Below are 20,283 nucleotides of genomic sequence, written 5' to 3' on the forward strand. Positions count from 1 at the left end.
AAACGGTTTTACTGGATTAATTGTCAAGTCGACGTCAAGGACTGGTGTGGAAAATTTGCTGTATGTGCTGCCAGTAACTGACCTGGGATACGACCGAAAGCTCCAATACGCCAGTATAACGTGGATAGTCCCTTTGAGAGAATCGCCATCGACATCGCCGGCCCGTTCCCAGAGTCCGACCATGGGAACAAATACATCTTGGTAGCCATGGACTACTTCAGTAAGTGGGCAGAAGCCTACGCCCTGCCCAACCAGGAAGCCTTTACCGTCGCTGACGTCCTGGTGAAGGAATGGATATGTCGATTCGGTGTCCCATTGGAGCTGCATTCGGACCAGGGCAGAAATTTCGAGTCTAACTTGTTGCAAGAAATATGTAAACTGTTGGACATCCGAAAGACCAGAACCACAGCCTTACATCCACAGTCCGATTTAATGGTGGAACGCCACTTGTCGTCCAAGGTAGTCTCTGACTATCAACGAGACTGGGACCAGTACCTCAACCTGTTCCTGTTGGCCTATCGTTGCCAAACCCCTGCCAGTATCATAATGGGCCGAGAGCTGCTGCTTCCTTGCGATCTGAAATTTGGGAAGCCGTCAGAACAAGACAATGCGGAGGAAGACTATGTCAGCAAGCTTCGGTAGAGAATGGGCGACATCCATGAACGAGTTCGTCCGAACATCCGGAGTGCCAGCGATAGGATGAAGAAGGCCTATGCCATCAATGTGAATGCTGCGATGCCGCGGTTTATCACCGAAGTTGCGGAACTCGTGGGAAGGTCCGGACAAAATCATGAAAAAAATTAATGACCTCGTCTGCCGAATCCATAAGCCAACTCGAGGAAAGATTAGGGTCGTCCATTTCAATAGATTGGCTCCTATGCTGGAAATCACGACCAAGTTCGCGCCCTCAGACCACCAGAGGATAAAATGACGTTCCAGAAATTCATGTCATTATACTCGAACGGACAGAATCGTACATGGGGTAACTCAAGAAGAGCCACGAGACCTTTTCAAGGTTCCAGTTGATTACGCACTAGCTCAATGCGTGGCCGAGGATCTCCAATTGTCCAAGGGTATCGCTGTGGTATTCAACAAGAATTTCGGCCAGCTTCAAACATTACGAGAACAGAATCCTGAGGTCGGAGGAGTGCTACAGTTAAAGAAGGGTCATAGAAACATTTTCTACTTGGTGATCAAAAACCATTCTCGAGACAAACCCTCCTATGAAGATGTCTGTAGGAGTCTTACCAGACTGAGGTACACGATGCTCGACCAGAATCTCGTGGACTTGGCAATCCCGAAATTAGCCTCTGGGCTCGACAGGCTGGATTGGAGAATTGTGAGAAGCATGTTGGAAACGATCTTCAGATCCAGCGGCATCAAGATTTTGGTGTGCGGTAACCATCTTCCACAACCGAGCATGAGGTGGGAGTGTTACCTCCATCGAACTTCACAGTGCAGATATGGGAAGTCGTGCAGGTATCGACACACGCCAAGGATGGCATATGGGAAGTCGTGCAGGTATCGACACACGCCAAGGATGGCATTTCGAAGCGAAACGTCTCTATGAAGGGGGTAATGTAACGAATCTGAAGCCGTCCCTGACCGATATCTCAGCCAGCGAATAAACATATGACATCACCGCAAAAGAATGCGGTCTGACTCGCCGGGAAAATACTAGGCGAGAACAGAGACCACTAGAGAAATCTAGAACGATCGTTACCGATATAAAAGGCCAGCTCCTCGTTCAGAGAGGGAGATTAATTCAGAAAGCGAATCAAGCGGTTAAACAAATAATTCAAATAGTGAAAATAAATTAAGTGTGTTGTAAATAAATTAATTGTGATAGTGAAATATTGTTAGAAATAAATTTGTTCAAGACAGTTGATTCGTTAATTTGTTACAGTATTTTGCAATTGCTGTTTACCATCTGGGCGTCTTACTACAGAAGTTTTTCCAAGTTTTTTTCATCTTTGTGTTTTTGGTTAAACAAAAAGTATTGTGATCAGTTTTCATAATTATCAATCTAGGATTCTCCCAAGGTTTTACTTGAAAAGCCTGTGAATTACTCTTCACCATCTTGTTGCAAAATATGTTTCAGAAATATATATCGGTTTTTTCTTTTCCTATTCTGTTTCTTAAGTTTTTTTTTTATTCTTATTGGTCCAGTTGCTTGAGCGATGTATCTTGTTTGCTTTCTCCTTCCTTTCCTATTTTACTTTCACTGATATCAAAAACTGAAAAAATGTTGGGATTGAGTATAAACCAACTAATCTTTAATTCTGCTTCACACACTAGGGCTCTGGTTTCAGCTATTTGCCCGTTTTTTTTGTAACACTTCAACATGGGAACTCTTATTTATTTCAGACAAGCAAGGTTTGGGTTTTTTGTCGATCTCATTGATGCCGATTCAGTAGAAAGAGATGACCATATTCACTCATACTCAGGATTGTCCTTTAAAGACAGTCGAGTTGAACAATGTATCTGTGGTTCAGCCTAGCACCACTGATGAGACATAAGGCAAGTTTAAATAGGGCTGTCAGGTATGGGACCATGAATGTTTTTTCAATATCTGGTTCCATCTAGTTACTTGGTAGTGAAATCTGTAGAAAGACGCAGATTTTTCATAAGGCGGCCTTTGGATTTGTCACATATTAAGTGAATATTCCCATACTAACTTGTGCCAAAGTAATGACATACTTCATGAAGTTCCTTATACTTTCATGCATTTCAGTATTCACTTTTTTATTCAGAGTTCCTTACGTAGAAGCAGTTCTCTTTGAAGTAGAGAGGATGTTCACAACCACTCCAATAATTGGACCACGAAGAGTTCTGAAAAACACTGTACTGGAAGGTTATAACATACCGAAGGTGAGTTATCATCATCTATAATCTTGTAATAATTGAATAACAAACACCACTACGTGTAGCAAAGCAAGGAAACTGTTGAAGAATTTCTGAGTACGTTTGTATTATTGTCTGGCCAGAGTACAGGATTTACGTACAAGCTATAATTCAGGGCGAGTAATTCTTTTATACACCTTAATACCCTGAGGCAACATTCAATACGTTCTTTGTGACACGCAACTTCTCACGTTACGATTCACGTAACGTCACTTTACGTTCGAAGAACAAGTGATAACAAGTCTTGAAAATGTCCTCTAAGGCGATGGTGAAACGTTTACCTTTGAAGAATATACAACGGATGAACACCCAGAAAAGCATACCTGAATCACGCTCTTGGAATTCCATAACTCCTGCAGATAAAACAACACTTTTATTATTGAAGCCTTTCACATACATACCTTCAAAAAACTTACATGTTAACTTTCACAGCTTTATGGATCCGTGCCACTCTCACCATCAAAGTAACAATATTCTGCTTTAGTTCATTAAAAAAAAATGCAAAAATAATCCATATGATAATTTTTACTCACAACTCGATAACTGACAATCCTGTATTTGAATGCGCTATTGATAAGTTTCACGTCATGAGAAAACTCATTGCATGCATTCGTTCTGTGCTCTATTGTCTCGAGGTGAGAATTTCACTCCCCGAGTGAAACATCTATCACACCCGCTATGATACATAATAATTCTGCTTATAGATTGAAATTCAAAATTATACTTCTAGCTGGTGATTCCACTCCTATATGAGGTGAGTACGGCAGGGGAACAGATACGACAAACACTTGAGGGTAATATTCAAGGTTGAGTTAGGAAATTGGGTTTGAATTACCTTGATGATAATCAAAGTTGAATGAAAAGCGAGACTTTGAATATCCTTCAAAATGTGTGTCGAATGACACAATTCAAGGTCAAAACTAAAGTCATCTGAAAGTTACCCTGTCAAGGTTGTGTGGTGTGGGTCGTCTCAAAGTCAAGTGGGGGGGGAGACTTAGGATCGGTATAAATCAACTACTGTGCTTGCACACCGATGAGCCACCCAGGCACTTCCCAAAGGCCTTGATTACTGTGTGGTGATCAGCGGCTGATGTGATTCATTATGACTTTCTAAAACTGGGTAAAACCATCATAGCACAGTCATTTTGTGAGAAATATACCAAAAATTACGTCAGCAGTAGCCGACACTGGACATCAGAAGAGATCCAATCCTGCTCCTTAACAACGCCCGTCTGCACGTTACACAAACCACCGAAAATTAATCGAATTGAGCGTCGAAGTTCTGCATCACCTAACCGACTACCATTTCTTCAAGCATTTTTATAACATTCTCACCGGTAGAACCTTCGCCAATCAGGATCAGACAAAAATGGCCTTCGTCGACTCCATCGAATATTGCAAGCACACAATTTTTATGCTGACGGAATTAATCGAGTTGTGTTACATTGGCAGAAGTGCATTCAAAAGGCGCTCATTTCCATTAAATTGAATAGGTTTTCCCTGAGACAAAACATTTGGAAGAACCTTATAATAATAATAATAATGATAATAGCCTTTATTACCCAACAGTTAAAAACCATTTACAGGGTTAACTAATTATGTTAAAAAAAATAGTATCGATCCTTTTAATTATAAAGTTACAATTTGAAAAAATAAATGAATATTATAATATAATAAAATGAAATAAAAAAATACTATGCCAGAAAATTAAAAACTCTCCATGAAATACTGAGATGCAATGTCAACAATATATTCTAGGGAATCAAAATTGATATCAAACAAATTTGAAATTAAATTGAAATTATTGCAAATGCTAAAGATAGGTGGCTTGAGATACAAATTGGTTCTGGCCAGTCGGCTGTAAAACGTTTTTGTATAGTATTTCCAATACCAATTGGAATAGCACAGAGAAGGAATTCCCGCCTCGACATATGCGCCGGCATATTATTTTTCAGTGGCAGTTTTTCAGTTACTAATTCTTACAATCATAGTAATTGATCACCCCATGAAAAAGCGGTCGCTCACAAAGAAGTTACGAGTTTGGAGGAATATTTGGGAGAAGCTGCTCACTGAACCAGGTTTCGAATAAAGCCGAATAAAGAATAAATCTTTTATATTTTTCGCCAACAAAAGCAAAGCGTTAGTTACGAAACCACTTTCATTCCCGGCATGCAAAATTATAACACGTTTTCCCCTTGAAGAAGATGTGTTCAAAGCACAATACTTGGTTTCGTCTACCCAGCCATATTTGACAACATCATGGGTGTCAAATCAAGTTTCGTCGAGGCAGATTATATGTCTCCTAGATTCTCGGTAGCTTTTCATTCGCCTCAAATATTTTTGCCGGAGTTGAACAATGCGTGTCAATTCCATTATGATCATTCGATTGTTCAATTTTTTATATTTGAAACCGCAAGACAATAAGACACCTCGTAGAGTTTCTAAAGATTTGTAATTGTAATCGGGATAGTCGAGTAATTTATACCAAATCATTTCCAAGGTTGGTACTTAATTTTTTTGATATATACCATAAATTGTTCGCCGAATCACATCTTTTGTAGCACCATCAACGTTTGCGAATTTTTTATTCCTTTGTTTTCGTTTCATTGCATGGTCAATGACATCCCCTATTTTAATGACTCTAAGAACTGTCGAACGAGATAATTTCGTTTACTCGCATATTCTATTCACAATAGCATTCTGTCCGATTTTTGATCTATAGTTGACAAATTAATTTGCAGGTAGTGGTTCCACTAGTTAATTACAGAAAAATCAATTAGGATAATCATCATTTAACTTTAAGAACTAGGTATATAAACAGTTAACCCTTGTTTTTAGATTCAGAATCAATTTGCTTCTCCTGAAGATGCTAACCTTGTTAGCGAAACGCGCGTCGAGTGCAAAAATATCAGTGTTAGGGTAATTGATCTCTAAAAATAGTTTTCAAAATCTGTTTGCAAAACCACCCACTATCTCACCTAACCCCACGAACACACGGCACTGATAAAGAAATATTGTGAAACGGACAAAAAATTAGTATTCAGCCAGTCCAGCTAGCCAAGCCTTTATTCCTCAACTACATTTGATAGCACGTTTACTAACTATCTGGGCGACTAGGGACTACAGGCAAGAAATATTTATGACTGTACTCTTATTTTTATTGCCGTTCCAATTGGGAATGGATAGACTATACTTCAAGTTCTGAATTGAGGCACACAGAAATTTATAAAAGATAACAACTCCATAGCATCCACATTGTTGTGCAGTAATTTATGCAGAAAAATTATTCCAGCGAATTTTCTGCGTAATTCAAGACTTTCAATATTGAATGTTATGGTAAGAGATTCATATGGAATACCTCGATCAGGATAGATACCATAAGATTTGAAGTAAATAAACTTTAGGAAACGAAATTGAACTTTTTCAATTAATGTATTATAGCAATTGTAGAATGCAGACCATAGAACAGAGCCATATTCTAATTTTGACCTTACGTAGGCTACATAAAGAGTCAATGGAGCAGATATGTTTGAAAAAGATCTACAATTGCGAACTATGAAGCCATAAACTCTCAATGCTTCACTTACACTCGATCTAATGTGGTTGGAAAAAGAAAAATTTTGATCAAAATATACACTTAGATTTGGGAAAGAAAGTTTTTGGCTTTCTACTAATCCATCTTGATACAAAAAACAAGGATGAGGGAATCTTCCAAGGAAAGGAAGGAAGTAATCAATTTTAAAATAAGTAACTGAAGAGCCTTGGGGCAAGTGTCTTAAGGCGAAACATCGGTGTATACCAGTGAGGGTGACAGTGTTCCATGTAAGTGCAATTTATTACCATTCATTTAAAGTAGAACTCATGTGAATAATATCTGATTTTCATTCCACAACGAATGTTTGAAATACAAACTGAGTAGAGAAAAGTATCTTCTATATAATTCAGTGTTCATATAGAAGTATTTGTTTCCAAAGATTTTTTTTCTTTCGTGTAATTCAATGTTCATATGGAAGTAGCTGTTTCAGGAGGACTTTCTTTCAGTTTGTGTCTGAAAGTTATTTCTTAGCATGATCTACACATCCATGTATAGAGTTACTTATTTCAAAATTGATTCTTCCTTCCTTTCTTTGGAAGATTCCCTCATCCTTGTTTTTTGTATCAAGATGGAGTCGTAGAAAGCCAAAAACTTTCTTTCCCAAAAATTAATCACTCCTAAAAATATAACCCTTTCAATTCAAATAATATTCCTTTTGGCTGGGATTAAATCAAATAGGTGAATGAATGACATTACGATGGCATCGATGACATAAGCAGATCAAGCTTATTCCGTGACATTAAAAAATCGTAATTCATGAATGAACTGTGTGTATTTTCTATAATGTTATCCAATTTGGTACTGAAGAGCCTTGGGGCAAGTGTCTTAAGGCGAAACATCGGTGTATACCAGTGAGGGTGACAGTGTTCCATGTAAGTGCAATTTATTACCATTCATTTAAAGTAGAACTCATGTGAATAATATCTGATTTTCATTCCACAACGAATGTTTGAAATACAAACTGAGTAGAGAAAAGTATCTTCTATATAATTCAGTGTTCATATAGAAGTATTTGTTTCGAAAGATTTTTTTTCTTTCGTGAAATTCAATGTTTATATGAAAGTAGCTGTTTCAGAAGGACTTTCTTTCAGTTTGTGTCTGAAAGTTATTTCTTTGCATGATCTACACATCCATGTATAGAGTTACTCATTTCAAAATTGATTACTTCCTTCCTTTCCTTGGAAGATTCCCTCATCCTTATTTTTTGTATCAAGATGGAGTAGTAGAAAGCCAAAAACATTCTTTCCCAAAAATGAATTACTCCTAAAAATATAACCCTTTCAATTCATACACCAAGATCTTTTATTGACTTACTGGTGATGCAGATCGTCTCCAATGTTTACTGTCAGTAAGTGGGCTTTGCCATAAAAATTAAAGTTACATATTCTACCATCGCGAATCGCGAGGAAATTTAAAATAAACTTATTCTCTTACTTATTACTATTCTTGAAGAGTTATATTCAGAATTACTTTAATATTTGATTGGCACTTTTATATCTTCTTTAGGATACCACGGTATTAATGAGTTTATATTCCCTGCACAATGATGAAAAATATTGGACTGACCCCGGAATATTCAGACCTGAGCGATTTTTGGACGAAGAAGGTAAATTAATATTCCACGAAAGACTATTACCATTTGGTTTAGGTAAGTTTTGATGTTTGTATTCACACATTTTTTGTTAAAAAAATGACTGATTTCAGGTAGAAGAAGATGTCCAGGAGAAATATTAGCAAAAAGCTGCATATTTTCATTTTTTTCCGAAGTTATGAGAAGCTACAACATAGAATCTCCCCCTGGTACTCAAGTACCTTCTGGTAAACATCACTCTGGAATTACTTTGATACCACAAAAATATAGAGTTGTATTCGATAAAAGGCACTTCTGAATATTTCAATGTTGTATGTTAAACAAGTGGAAACAATTTCCTTAAAAACTATTAGAAAAGGTAACAAATATTGTGCTTATGATGAAAAAAATAAATTGAAGTTCATCCAAGGTACGAGGGATTTCCATCGAAAGTAGACCTTCTACTGAAAAAACTAAATACAAAAACTTGCACGAACCATTTTTTCACACGTAACACACGATTTTTGGTGGAAATTTATCTATTTGTGTTCTATATATTTTTTAATCGAAATATTCAGTATGCTATTTCATTTTCATTTTGAAGCTACTAAAATACCTCTTTTTCAGCCGAATTACTCATGTGCTGTTAAAGCCTAGTTTTGAAAATTAACACTGGTACTTTTTAAAGTATCTACTTTCAGATGGTATAAATGAAATCACATTTTTTTGTAATTTTTTTTCATGGTAACGTTACTTGTACATCATACATTAGCATCATCCGGAAGATGTTTCAATAAAAAAGGCCACTGATGATTTTGACATTCATATTTTGATTAGGCACAGAATTTGGAATGACAAAATCTTCCAAATAGATATGTAGATTTTTTAATACCTACAACTCAAAGAGGTGTGATTCCGGTGAAATTTGTGGAAAATTAGACTTCACTCCTCCATCAAATTTCAAGTACAATAATTTTCATGAATATTACTGCAATTTAATCCCAACACCAAACCGTTATTTTCAACACGTATACACGTGTTTCAACCACCAAGTGATCATCTTCAAGAGGAAGATTAAACTAAATTACATATAATATTGTCCTTATTTATACCCTAGGTGCCTCTGCTAGGTACCTGCTTCTTAATTTTCTCAAACTAATTTTACATGTTGCCTTATCTACTGATCTTAAATCAATTTTACAATATGGCCTTCTAACAGTCAGATACATCTGATAATAAAATATTATTTCAACAAGCTATATAGTATGCTCTTAGGTATTGGTCCACAATCGTTATTCATAATATTATTATATTGACTTATTTCTACACTCTCATAGGCATCTAGATTCCTGTTGTTGTTAACTTGTTCAACTAATCTTAATGAACTAAAGTTTATGGAAAGAATCCATAGGGAGTCTATAGTCCCTGAAAGTGTTTTTTCTATAGATATCAAACTGTAATGAATTATTGATTGTTGTAGTAGTGAGATCCACGAAGTTGATGCCGTTGTTTCATTCAATTTCGACAGTGAATTTTATCTTATCTTGGATAGTATTAAGGAAATTCAAGAACTGATTTATCTGTCTCCTGAAGCCATCAATCGAACAAGTTCTAATAATTATTGATTTATTAATAATTGAGGAAAGTTATAAATTTCTATGATTTTTCTAATAGGTTTCTGAACTTTCTCGTACCCCATATTGCCAGAACAGACAAAAAGTTATAATCTTTATACTTGTTATGAAGGTTTTCAATAGATCAATAGATTCATTGCCGTCGATTTTTAAAACAAAATCATAGGTGCATGCACAAACTAATGGACGATTGAGTGTACTTTTGATTATTGTGATAAATGTGAACACAAATATTATGAATGATAGTTAACGAATAATTTACTGGAGAATTTAATTTGAATTGAAAGAAGTATATTTTCTGGGGATTTTTGGGAAAGAAAGGTTTTGGCTTTCTGCTTCTCCATCCTTTGGAAGTATCCCATATTTTTTATATCAGGATAGATAAGTATAAAGCCAAAACCTTCATTCATTTTATGATAGTATAAAATTTGTGTAACATTTTAGTTATGTTTTTTTAAGTTTATAATGAGTTGTGTATTTTATAATTTGAAATATATATTTTTATTGTAAATACTGTAGAAATACATTCTTTTATATAGTATAATTTTTTTTATTTCAGTCACTGAAATCAGATAATCAAATTTCATACAGTGCGCACCATATGGGAAACTTTTTTTTCGAAAAGTTTCAATGAAGTTTAACTTCGGCACTTGTTTGTGCTTTAAATTTAACCCAAAATGATGCGGCCAACTGCGACCCACTGACATTAAGTGTTTGTCAAATTCAACTTAAAAAAAATATTGAAAAAGTGCATTTCTAAATCGAATTTAACAAAAAGTTACTTGAAAAAGTTGTGTCTACGGCAATTTTATATCCATATGCCAAATTATATGCAACTAGGATGAAGTTAACTTTTTGCTTATTTTTGACAGATATCCCCTTTATTTTAAAAAACAAGTTCGGTTAATTGTCATCAATTCATGTATACATAACGAACTCATCATGGAGTTTAACTTTTCTGATAAATTTTTACTCATACGAACATTTTTAGAGAGAAATTAAAAATGTGCTATAAAAATTTCAACATGACTGGTGCAAAGTTTCAATCACTTGGCTATTTTATTAAACAAACGTCAGTACCTTCAATTTTGAAAAAGCAGACACAACTCAAAAACTGCAATAAGTATTAATAAAATTACTAGAGTTGAAATTACATTAAAATTTCAATATTCAGTATTTACAGATTATTTATAAACACTAACTAGGACGGTAAGGATGCTTAATCATGTTGAACAAAATTTTTAAGTAGGTCTTGACAAACAAAATGCATGCTATGGTAGTGTCAAGTTGTTGATTTACTTGTCAAATTTTCAACAGTTATTGTTGCAATAATGTTGTCTTTTCAGGAAAGAATAGAAATAGTTTTAATATGTGGTGAGAATACACCATACCGGCAAGTAGCCGGTAATGAACGGCATCCAGGAAAAAATGTACAACATACTACTGTGTCAAGGATAATGTCGAAATTCAGAGAAACAGGATCTGTAGCAAATCAATTTAAGAAAAACACACTCCAAGTAAATATGATGAGGAGGCCCAACTTAACATTTGTTTGAAAGTTACTGAACACGGGCAAACGAGCATAACCGATATTATAAAAAATACCGATGACAAGAGAGAAAGTGTTAGAAAATTTTTATTGAAGAATGAATTTTGGCCTTACAAGCCAAAATTTACTAACACATTAAAAGAACAAGATTTTGATGTTCGTTTGGGGTTTTCATTCTGGTTTCAAGGAGAGAGAGAAGAAGTTTCCGTATAAAATTTTATGGACAGATGAAGCAACGTTCTCTTCAAATGGAACGGTAAGTTCTCAAAATTGCCGATGGTGGGCCCAAGAAAATCCCAATTTCACAGTTGAATGTGGTGATCAGTATTCCTTTAAAACTAATGTATGGTGTGGGATACTTAACGACCAAATAATTAGGGAAAATTTATCATCTGCCGGTTATCTCAACCTTTTAAATAATGAGGTTAGTGAAGTTTTAGATAATATGCCTTTGAATATTAAATACGACCTATGGTATCAGCGCACCAATACATCACACGGTTGCTGTAAAACAGTCCCTCCAACAAATGTTCAGAGGCAAAGTTATTGAACGTAACTGGGAACACTATTGGCCACCTAGATCACCCGACTTGACGCCTTTAAACTTTTTCTTGAGGGGTCACCTGAAACAAAAAGTGTACCGAAGTAGACCATTTACTGACATACAACATCTGGAAAATACCATTCGCGAGTGCTGTGCAAATATAAATCTCCGATTTATTAAAAATGCAGTTACAGATGTCAGTAGAAGGACCATAATTTGTATTGAACGTGGAGGATGACATACTGAAATGTAGGCTATAAGTGTTTGACAACCTCATTTAGATCAATAAGTAATTTTTTGTACCCATTTGTATTTTCTATAATATTATTGTTGTTTAAACTTTATAATAATAATAATAGTTCTATCGAAATTATTTGCATTTTTTTTAGTTGCTTTGCTTTTTCGAAATGAAAGGTTTGTTTAAGAAAATAGCCAAGTGATTAAAACTTTGCATCAGTCATGTTAAAATTTTTATAGCACATTTTTAATTTCTCGCTAAAAATGTCCGTATAAGTAAAAATTCATCAGAAAAGTTAAATTCCATGATGAGTTTGTTATGTATACATGAATTGATGACAATTAACCGAACTTGTTTTTTAAAATAAAGGGGATATCTGTCAAAAATAAGCAAAACGTTAACTTTATCCTCGTTGCATAAAATTTGGCATATGGATATAAAATTGCCGTAGACACAACTTTTTCAAGTAATTTTTTATTAAATTCGATCTAGAAATGCACTTTTTCAATTTTTTTCAAAAAAAAAAGTTGAATTTGACAAACACTGAACGTCAGTGGGTCGCAGTTGGCCACATCATTTTAAGTTAAATTTGAAGCACAAACAAGTACCGAAGTTAAACTTCATTGAAACTTTTCGAAAAAAAAAGTTTCCCATATGGTGCGCACTTTAATGGTGACACTGTATATTAAAAAATGATAATAATGTAATTTCTTTTAATTTATCTATCAAGTCGATTCTCGTGTCATGAAAATGTATTCATTAAATTAGTTTAAAAACAAAATTTTAAACAAATGAATACATGAACTCAACACTCATCAACTCGCAGACACTCTTATAATATGGAAGACTGTGCTATGGAACATCACATAGAAATCGTCCATCATGCGCAACAACTTCCAACCGAAAACAAACAACGAAAATCGAATCATTTGCAATTTGCAAGGAATTAATTGTGTGTTCTGAATTTCATATTCGTTTTCTAGAAAACATTTGTTGTATGTAATATCAAAGGTGCGTTCTGTTTTATGTTTATCCTCATTACATAAAGTTATGATATCTTCCTGTGTTAAGCTCGGGATATCTTGAGGACTGGATGGAGATAACATACAACCTCATCACGTTTCGTCCTAAGGAATAAACGAGGGAAACTCATGGACGCAAAGCCATATTCTTACTTGGAACGTCCTACAATAGTAAACTGCGATTGAGGTGAGATATTCTTCGGATCTTATCTGGATGTCAGCAAAACATATTCCATCGGGAAGCTGACAATAAATATCCTTGGGATGACGTGAGATCAATTAACTCAGGATGTCCTGCTGAGCTACAAAGGCTCTATTATAATATCCTGTAGTTAATTATGGAATTCGTTACGAGAATTGTAAAGGTTTAAATTTCTGAATTCAAAAGAATCAGTCGAGTCGCCCTGTAGGTTCATTATTTTATCAGAATATTGCTGGGATGGTGGGTTGTCTATTAAGCAGGAGTAAATAAAACCGAGGAGATTTTCACGGTCAGGATTTAAAAACGATTCAGATTAATATTTATCGTAAAGCCGACACGAAAACAAGGCTTTGGCTAGGGACCGTCCGAAACCTAAAAACATCTAAGGTTTTTTGGACAAGAATAATAAGATCACCTGTGAAAGATTCACGTCGAGCACTGTCCGACCTTTTATTCTTTATTTGGTGGTAAAAAAATCTTTCAAGGCATATTCATCTGGTAATTGGAGAAATCCTTCCGAAAAGCTATAGTTGCATCATACAAGTCGTTCTTTGAGATACGAGGAGACATTCTAGAAAGTACCAACGGAGAACCGTAGCAAGTATAAAAAATATCAAAAATGATGATACCGATGATATCGAAAAGAACTATGTACTTTTGTAGAAATAACTACATGCAAGAGTTGATGCTTCTCGTACTTACTATCAACTAGCATGCTCTCTCCACGGCTCCACCCTGTATCAGAAATGTTTATCTTACGAATGTCACTCGCCTCGCTGACAATCTGAAATATGTTTAATATAGATTTATTTCACTATAGGTTTGCATACTGATTATTACGATTAGTTTAACAACAATAAACATTAATGTTTCTTTTGTCATTATAATAGCACGAATAGATTAAACGAAATAAAGCATCGTAACGCGATGAGATTTTCAACTGATCCGACGATCGGTTTGTATTTCCTCGATAACACGTTTGAACCGATTTCGATATCAATATCAATTAAGGAAAATTTGCATTATTAGTTGACCCTATGAGGTTGGGATACTACGGAGCTGAAAATCTCCATAACATGTTGTAGCGTGTTACTGAAGGTTGTTGTTAGTAGTGGTGTCCTTTTTTATCATATATTTGATTAAAACTCTAATGAGACATTCGAATTATCCCCTAGATGTGTTGAATTTGCATGGGCTCTTTTTCATTCCTGCAAATATGGAAGAAAACTCGAAGTTGAGTATATTCCAATAATATAAGTATCATTCCTGTGTCTTCACAATTCAAACCTTATTATTGTAAACCTCATCAATACCATTAATTGTATGATTTTCACTATAATGAATAGATTTTCATCATATGGATGAAAATCTATAAGCTAATAGTGAAAATTAGTGAACAAACTTCCCATGATTACTTAATCGAGCGTTCTCGGTCCCTTAATTTTCTTATTGTTCATCAATAACCTTCCTGATTACATAAATGACGGAGAGGTTTATATGTTCGCAGACGATACATCTATAATAGTATCCAGCCCAGATACAAATGAGCTACTCAGAAAAACAATGTTATTCTCCAATTTGATATTTGGTGTAAAAAGAACCGTTTGATAATAATTTATTCTAAAACCATTGCGGTTCATTTCCAGGGATCCAAAACTGGAAAACTTTCCACTGAACAACTAAACGATAATAATCAGACAATAATATTTCAAGAAAGTTGCAAATTTCTAGGTACCATTGGGAGGTACAATTTCAAATGGGATGAATGCATCACTATGATCTGCTCCAAATTGAATATACACTACTTCGAAATAAAAAATATGACAAGGTGCCTTAATATGGAGGGTATAATTTCTGTGTACTATGCATTGGTTTACTCGACTATAAGTTATAACATTGTAGCTTATGGTTTGGCCACCGATAGTACAGGAGTCTTTTTAGCACAAATAAAGGATAATTCGCCTGATGTTCCATTTGGATTATCGAGAATTCTGCAGAAATACCTTCAAAGAGAAAAACTTCCAACTTTCACGAGTATTCATTTATACAAACTTTTGATTCCCACCTTCATTCACAAAAACAGTCTCATGCAAAATTCAAAATTTCACAGCTACCAAACTCGCGAAAAAAACGAATTTAGACTAAAATTAGCCACATACAATAATTACAAAAAATCCCCAAAATATGTAGTCCCGAATTTCTACATTTTATAACCCCATGAATTGAAAAAACCAGTCGAATCTGTTCAGATTCAAGTCTAAACTGAAATCTTTTCTGCTCCTGAATGCATGCTATGATATAAACGAATTTACTATGTGGTGTCTGAGTCCTATTGACGATTTTAATTCTATTGGATAGTTTTACACAAGTATTCTTATATTTTACGGACATTAATATTTTTTTTAAATTTTATTTTAGCAATAAGCAAAATATAACTATGGTATTTTCACTTATCAATCCAATGTTTAATTGGTGTCTGATCAATAAACTTCTATCTATCTATCTATCATCTATCATATGATAATTATATGAATTTTCATCAAGTATCGGCGAGTTCTATCCAAACTTTATTATTGTAATCAACTCTGCTATATTCTCAAGTTGTTTTACTTCAATTTCTTGATCAGATCAGTAATTACTCACCGTTTCTGAAATATTTGTTTCATTTTTATAGAATTTATTAGTTAGTCTTGAAAAGCATTGAATATTCACTTCATAATGAAGAACAAATGTTTTCCATGTTTTTCAAAATTTTTTCACCATTTTTTTCAACAATACACCCGCGTGAACAACCGACCCTGTATTTGCATTGTTGTCTGACCAGGGCCGGCCTGCCCTTATAGGCAAACTAGGCAACTGCCTAGGGCGCTCGTATTTGGGGGGCGGCATAGCAATGCGAGCGGCTTCACCACTGAGCACGCGGATCGATCAAAAAAATGGTTCAATCAATCGAATCGTACGTGCGGCGCGCATCGCAACTCGCGGAGCGCGCCACCGCCGCCCCCCACGCATGCCATCGCCGCCAAGCGCCAGTCGCCGCCGCGCACTCTTAACTATCTCATGTGTTCTCCGTCAACTCTATGCGCTAAGTGAATTCCTCGGACTCTCATTGTGAATAATAATAATTGCAATCACCTACAGGCTACAAGTAAGTAATTCGTGAAGGTATTATTTTATTTAGAATAATAATTAAGTTTTTATTAATATAATTTATGTCTAATGTCCATACAGTAGGCATGCATTTTTCGAGTGTAATGACATCTGAAAGATGTATTCGCTTAGCGAGTATTATGAAATCTTTAGATCCTACATCTTGAGTGGAGAGAGTTTAAATTGAACCTACTTAGATGGGTTACACACGTTATCACACGTACCACTTCCAAAAAGTGCAGTGCTTAAATGAAACGGACGGTGTAGTCGGGGTGGGTTTTTTTAATTAAATGCGCTTTTGTATCACGGTAAACATTTTTATTTTTCGCTTAACACAAGTAACATAACTGTAGGTACTTCAAAACTCTCCATTACTCTTACGTCAATCTCTCAGCCAATCACAGATTGGTTATGGCCGGCGCGTTTCGGATACGCGCTACGGTGAATAACGCGTAGGCGGGACACCTCGGCCTTTGCGCTCATGGCGCCTAGATGTATCCGCTATAACGGATAATTGTTGAAACTGATATTACACAAATGTCTTTTTTTCTGTTCCAGTCATTTCTTGAGACATGGCAGATGACAAAAAAAAATGTCTGGAGCACAATTTCGTAAGAGAAAATTAGAGAAACAATTATTGTTAGCAAAGCAAGCAGACTCGTTCAAGAAGTATCTTCGTCCAAATCTTCAAGAACCGCAACCATCAGGCAGCAATACGAATGATGATATGAAAGAAGACATAACCAATCCCACCACAGGAAGCTGTACTACAGAAGGTCCCGCTTTATTTTCAGCAAAAGAAAATACTCCACAACAGCGTGAAATAACCAAACAACCACAACCATGCAAAAGTACAAATGATGATATGGGAGAAGACACATGGGATGTCTCTACTGATCATCTGCGGCAAATCCTCGTCAAACACGGGCCAGATCAAGTGAAAAATATCTAGTTCCCATTAGATAACCAGCGAAGAAAGTTTTCTACAGTGCATTATAAGAGAAAACTAGTCAATGGTGAACGTGTGCCTCGTTCATGGCTGCAATATTCAGCTTCAAAGGATTCTGTGTTCTGTTTCTGTTGTAAGCTATTTTCTACAGATGAAAAATCCGCTCTATGCAACAAAGGTGCGAATGACTGGAAGAATATTTCATATATATTATCAAATCACGAGAAAAGTAGTAGCCATTTAGCAAACTACCAACAGTGGAAAGAGTTAGAGCTTCGGTTGAGGACTAATAAAACAATCGATGAGGAAAATTTACGTTTGATAAGGGACGAGGAAAAATACTGGCAACAGGTTCTCGAAAGGTTGATTGCTTTAGTGAGAGTTCTAGGAAGTCAAAACTTACCTTTTCGTGGAACGCATGATAAACTATTTACTCCTGGCAATGGAATTTTTTTGAAAATGGTTGAATATCTAGCTTTATTTGATCCTATAATGAATGAACATCTTAGAAAAGCGAGTAACAAAGATATTCATGTTTATTACCTCGGAAAAAATATCCAAAATGAATTGATCAGTGTTTTGGCTAAAGCTGTCCAGGAGAAAATACTGGCGTATATTAACTCAGCTAAATATTATTCAATAATTCTAGATTGTACACCTGACGTTAGTCATGTTGAACAAATGACCATCATCGTTCGAATTGTCAAATTGATTACTGATGAACGTAAATGTGAAATCAAAGAATATTTTTTAGGATTTGTCCCTCTTTCAGACACCACCGGTGCTGGCTTAACTGAAAAAATTCTTGATCAGTTAAATGAGATGTCTCTCTCATTAGAAAATTTACGTGGGCAAGGGTATGACAACGGAAGTAACACGAAAGGTAAGCACAGTGGTGTTCAAAAAAGGATTTTAGATATAAATCCACGTGCTTTTTTTGTACCCTGCAGTTCACACACGCTAAATCTTGTTGTGAATGATGCTGCAAAATGTTGTCTGGCAGCGACATCCTTTTTCAACTTGGTCGAAAAAATATATGTATATTTCTCTGCCTCAACCCATCGTTGGGAAGTCCTATTGCGTCATGTGCCTAGTTTGACACTGAAACCGTTGAGCGATACAAGATGGGAAAGTAGGATTGATGCATTGCGTCCATTACGTTACCAATTAGCTGATGTGCATGATGCACTTGTGGACATTTATGAAAATCATACTCTGATTGGTGCATCTGGAAATCAAATTCGAATTGAGGCTCAGTCTATTGCTAAAAAAATTGCGGATTTTAAGTTTGTTGCTTCACTTGTCGTGTGGTATAATATTTTGTTCGAAATTAATTTGACTAGCAAAGTTCTTCAATCCCAGGAATCTAACCTCAATACCGTTACAAATGCTCTTCTAAAAACGAAAACATTTTTTGAAAGCTGCAGAAGTGATTTGGGATTAGAAAAAATGCTAGTAGAAGCTAAAGAAATATCAGAAGAAATGAATATTGAAGCATCATTCGCATCAGAAACGAAGCCAGTGCGCCTAAGAAAAAAGAAAAGACAGTTAAGCTATGAAGCGGAAGATGAGCCAATATGTGATGCGAAAGACCAGTTCAAAATAAATTTTTATTTTGCTGTGCTAGATACCGCAGTAAATTCAGTTGATGAGAGATTTAATCAGCTAAAAAATATTAGTCATGTGTTTGGATTTCTCTACAACGTTCATGAGATGCAAAATAAAAATTCCAAAGTTGTTCTGGAACACTGCATAAAGTTGGAAGAATCTCTTAGTGATGGAAACTCTAAGGATGTTGATGCAACTGAGTTATGCAGTGAATTACAAGCTATTGCAAGAAGAGTACCAAATAACACTGCGCCACAAGACGTTTTAAATTATATTTGTGCAAATGAGCTTCTAGATAGCGTACCTAATTTAGTAACAGCAATAAGGGTATTGCTCACACTTCCCGTGTCTGTGGCCAGTGGAGAGCGCAGTTTTTCTAAACTTAAACTGATTAAAACATATATATGATGGAATCGGCCGATACTTGATGAAAATCCATAACTAACGTATTCCAAAAACACTTTATTGTGAGATTTTCACTAAATTGTTTTACAAAAACGTTTTTGTAAAACAATTTAGTGAAAATCTCACAATAAAGTGTTTTTGGAATACGTTGATTAAAACATATCTACGGTCCACAATGACTCAAGAAAGGCTTGTGGGGTTATCGACTCTATCTATAGAGCAAGAAATTGCTGAAACAATTGATTTAAAAGAAATGGTTTCTACATTTGCAAGAATGAAGACAAGAAAAATTCATTTTTCATAAATTAATGTCTACAGCCTAGCAACAGAATCATGTCACAAGACTATGCTCTAATTATTTGATTAAAAAATACACTTATAATCTGCTTTGCTTTAATTACCTGAACCCATGCCAGTACCTAGTAAAATGTTTTTTGATCTTTGAATATGCTATTTCCGGGTTATTCAAAAGTACAGAATTCGCAGTTTTGTTTGTGCGGAGTTTTGTTTTGTCACTCTTTAATAGGTGTACCTAGTATTTTTTTTGTTGTGTTTTTTATGGGCGTCGTTCCAATGTTTTGCCTAGGGCGCCAAGTTTCGTTGAGCCGGCGCTGTGTCTGACATAACAGTCAAGTCGAGTATAGAATTTTGTTACTCACTTGTAGACTACTTGGTCTCCTATACATCGACACATGTAGACGTACATCATGATTAATTTATTAATAGTAACGGTCGTGTCGTTGGTGATCGCATATCTAATCAAATCTATTAGGAGACCACCGAATTTTCCACCGGGTAAGTTTCATTTCATTTAGTAGAATTTATTTTTACCTAAATATTTCTTGATAAAATATTCTATTAGGAAAATATGTAATTTGGCCCGGGAAGACCCAATATTCTAGTTGGTTTATGT

The 20,283-nt window shown here is 35.3% G+C and overlaps 3 protein-coding genes across 6 annotated transcripts in view; all 3 read left to right on the forward strand.

Annotated features, from left to right (window-relative positions):
• Positions 1-10,247, forward strand: part of LOC111504977 (probable cytochrome P450 305a1) — a 31,799-nt gene extending 21,552 nt beyond the window's left edge. Inside the window, exons 5-7 of the mRNA XM_023159709.2 lie at positions 2,754-2,871; positions 8,006-8,147; positions 8,204-10,247. Of these exons, the coding sequence (XP_023015477.2) occupies positions 2,754-2,871; positions 8,006-8,147; positions 8,204-8,388 (445 nt within the window). The 3' untranslated portion in view covers positions 8,389-10,247. The remainder of the gene's footprint in view (positions 1-2,753; positions 2,872-8,005; positions 8,148-8,203) is intronic.
• A 5,951-nt stretch (positions 10,248-16,198) lies between these two features.
• Positions 16,199-19,983, forward strand: LOC111512689 (zinc finger MYM-type protein 1-like). Its single transcript, XM_074170283.1, has 2 exons — positions 16,199-16,406; positions 16,967-19,983. Exon 2 carries the CDS (start codon positions 17,817-17,819, stop codon positions 19,371-19,373), a length of 1,557 nt encoding a protein of 518 aa, XP_074026384.1. The 5' UTR covers positions 16,199-16,406; positions 16,967-17,816; the 3' UTR covers positions 19,374-19,983.
• A 31-nt stretch (positions 19,984-20,014) lies between these two features.
• The window catches only part of LOC111512682 (probable cytochrome P450 305a1), a 44,215-nt gene continuing 43,946 nt past the window's right edge, over positions 20,015-20,283 (forward strand). For all 4 annotated transcript variants that reach the window (XM_074170304.1, XM_074170300.1, XM_074170306.1 and 1 more), the window contains exon 1: positions 20,015-20,165. In XM_074170304.1, coding sequence (XP_074026405.1) covers positions 20,078-20,165 — 88 coding nt within the window. In that variant the 5' untranslated portion in view covers positions 20,015-20,077. The remainder of the gene's footprint in view (positions 20,166-20,283) is intronic.

Source organism: Leptinotarsa decemlineata, unplaced genomic scaffold (genome assembly GCF_025532065.1).
Source record: "Leptinotarsa decemlineata unplaced genomic scaffold, Ldec_3_MD MMD2_P_RNA_scaffold_11, whole genome shotgun sequence".
Classification (NCBI taxonomy): domain Eukaryota; kingdom Metazoa; phylum Arthropoda; class Insecta; order Coleoptera; family Chrysomelidae; genus Leptinotarsa; species Leptinotarsa decemlineata.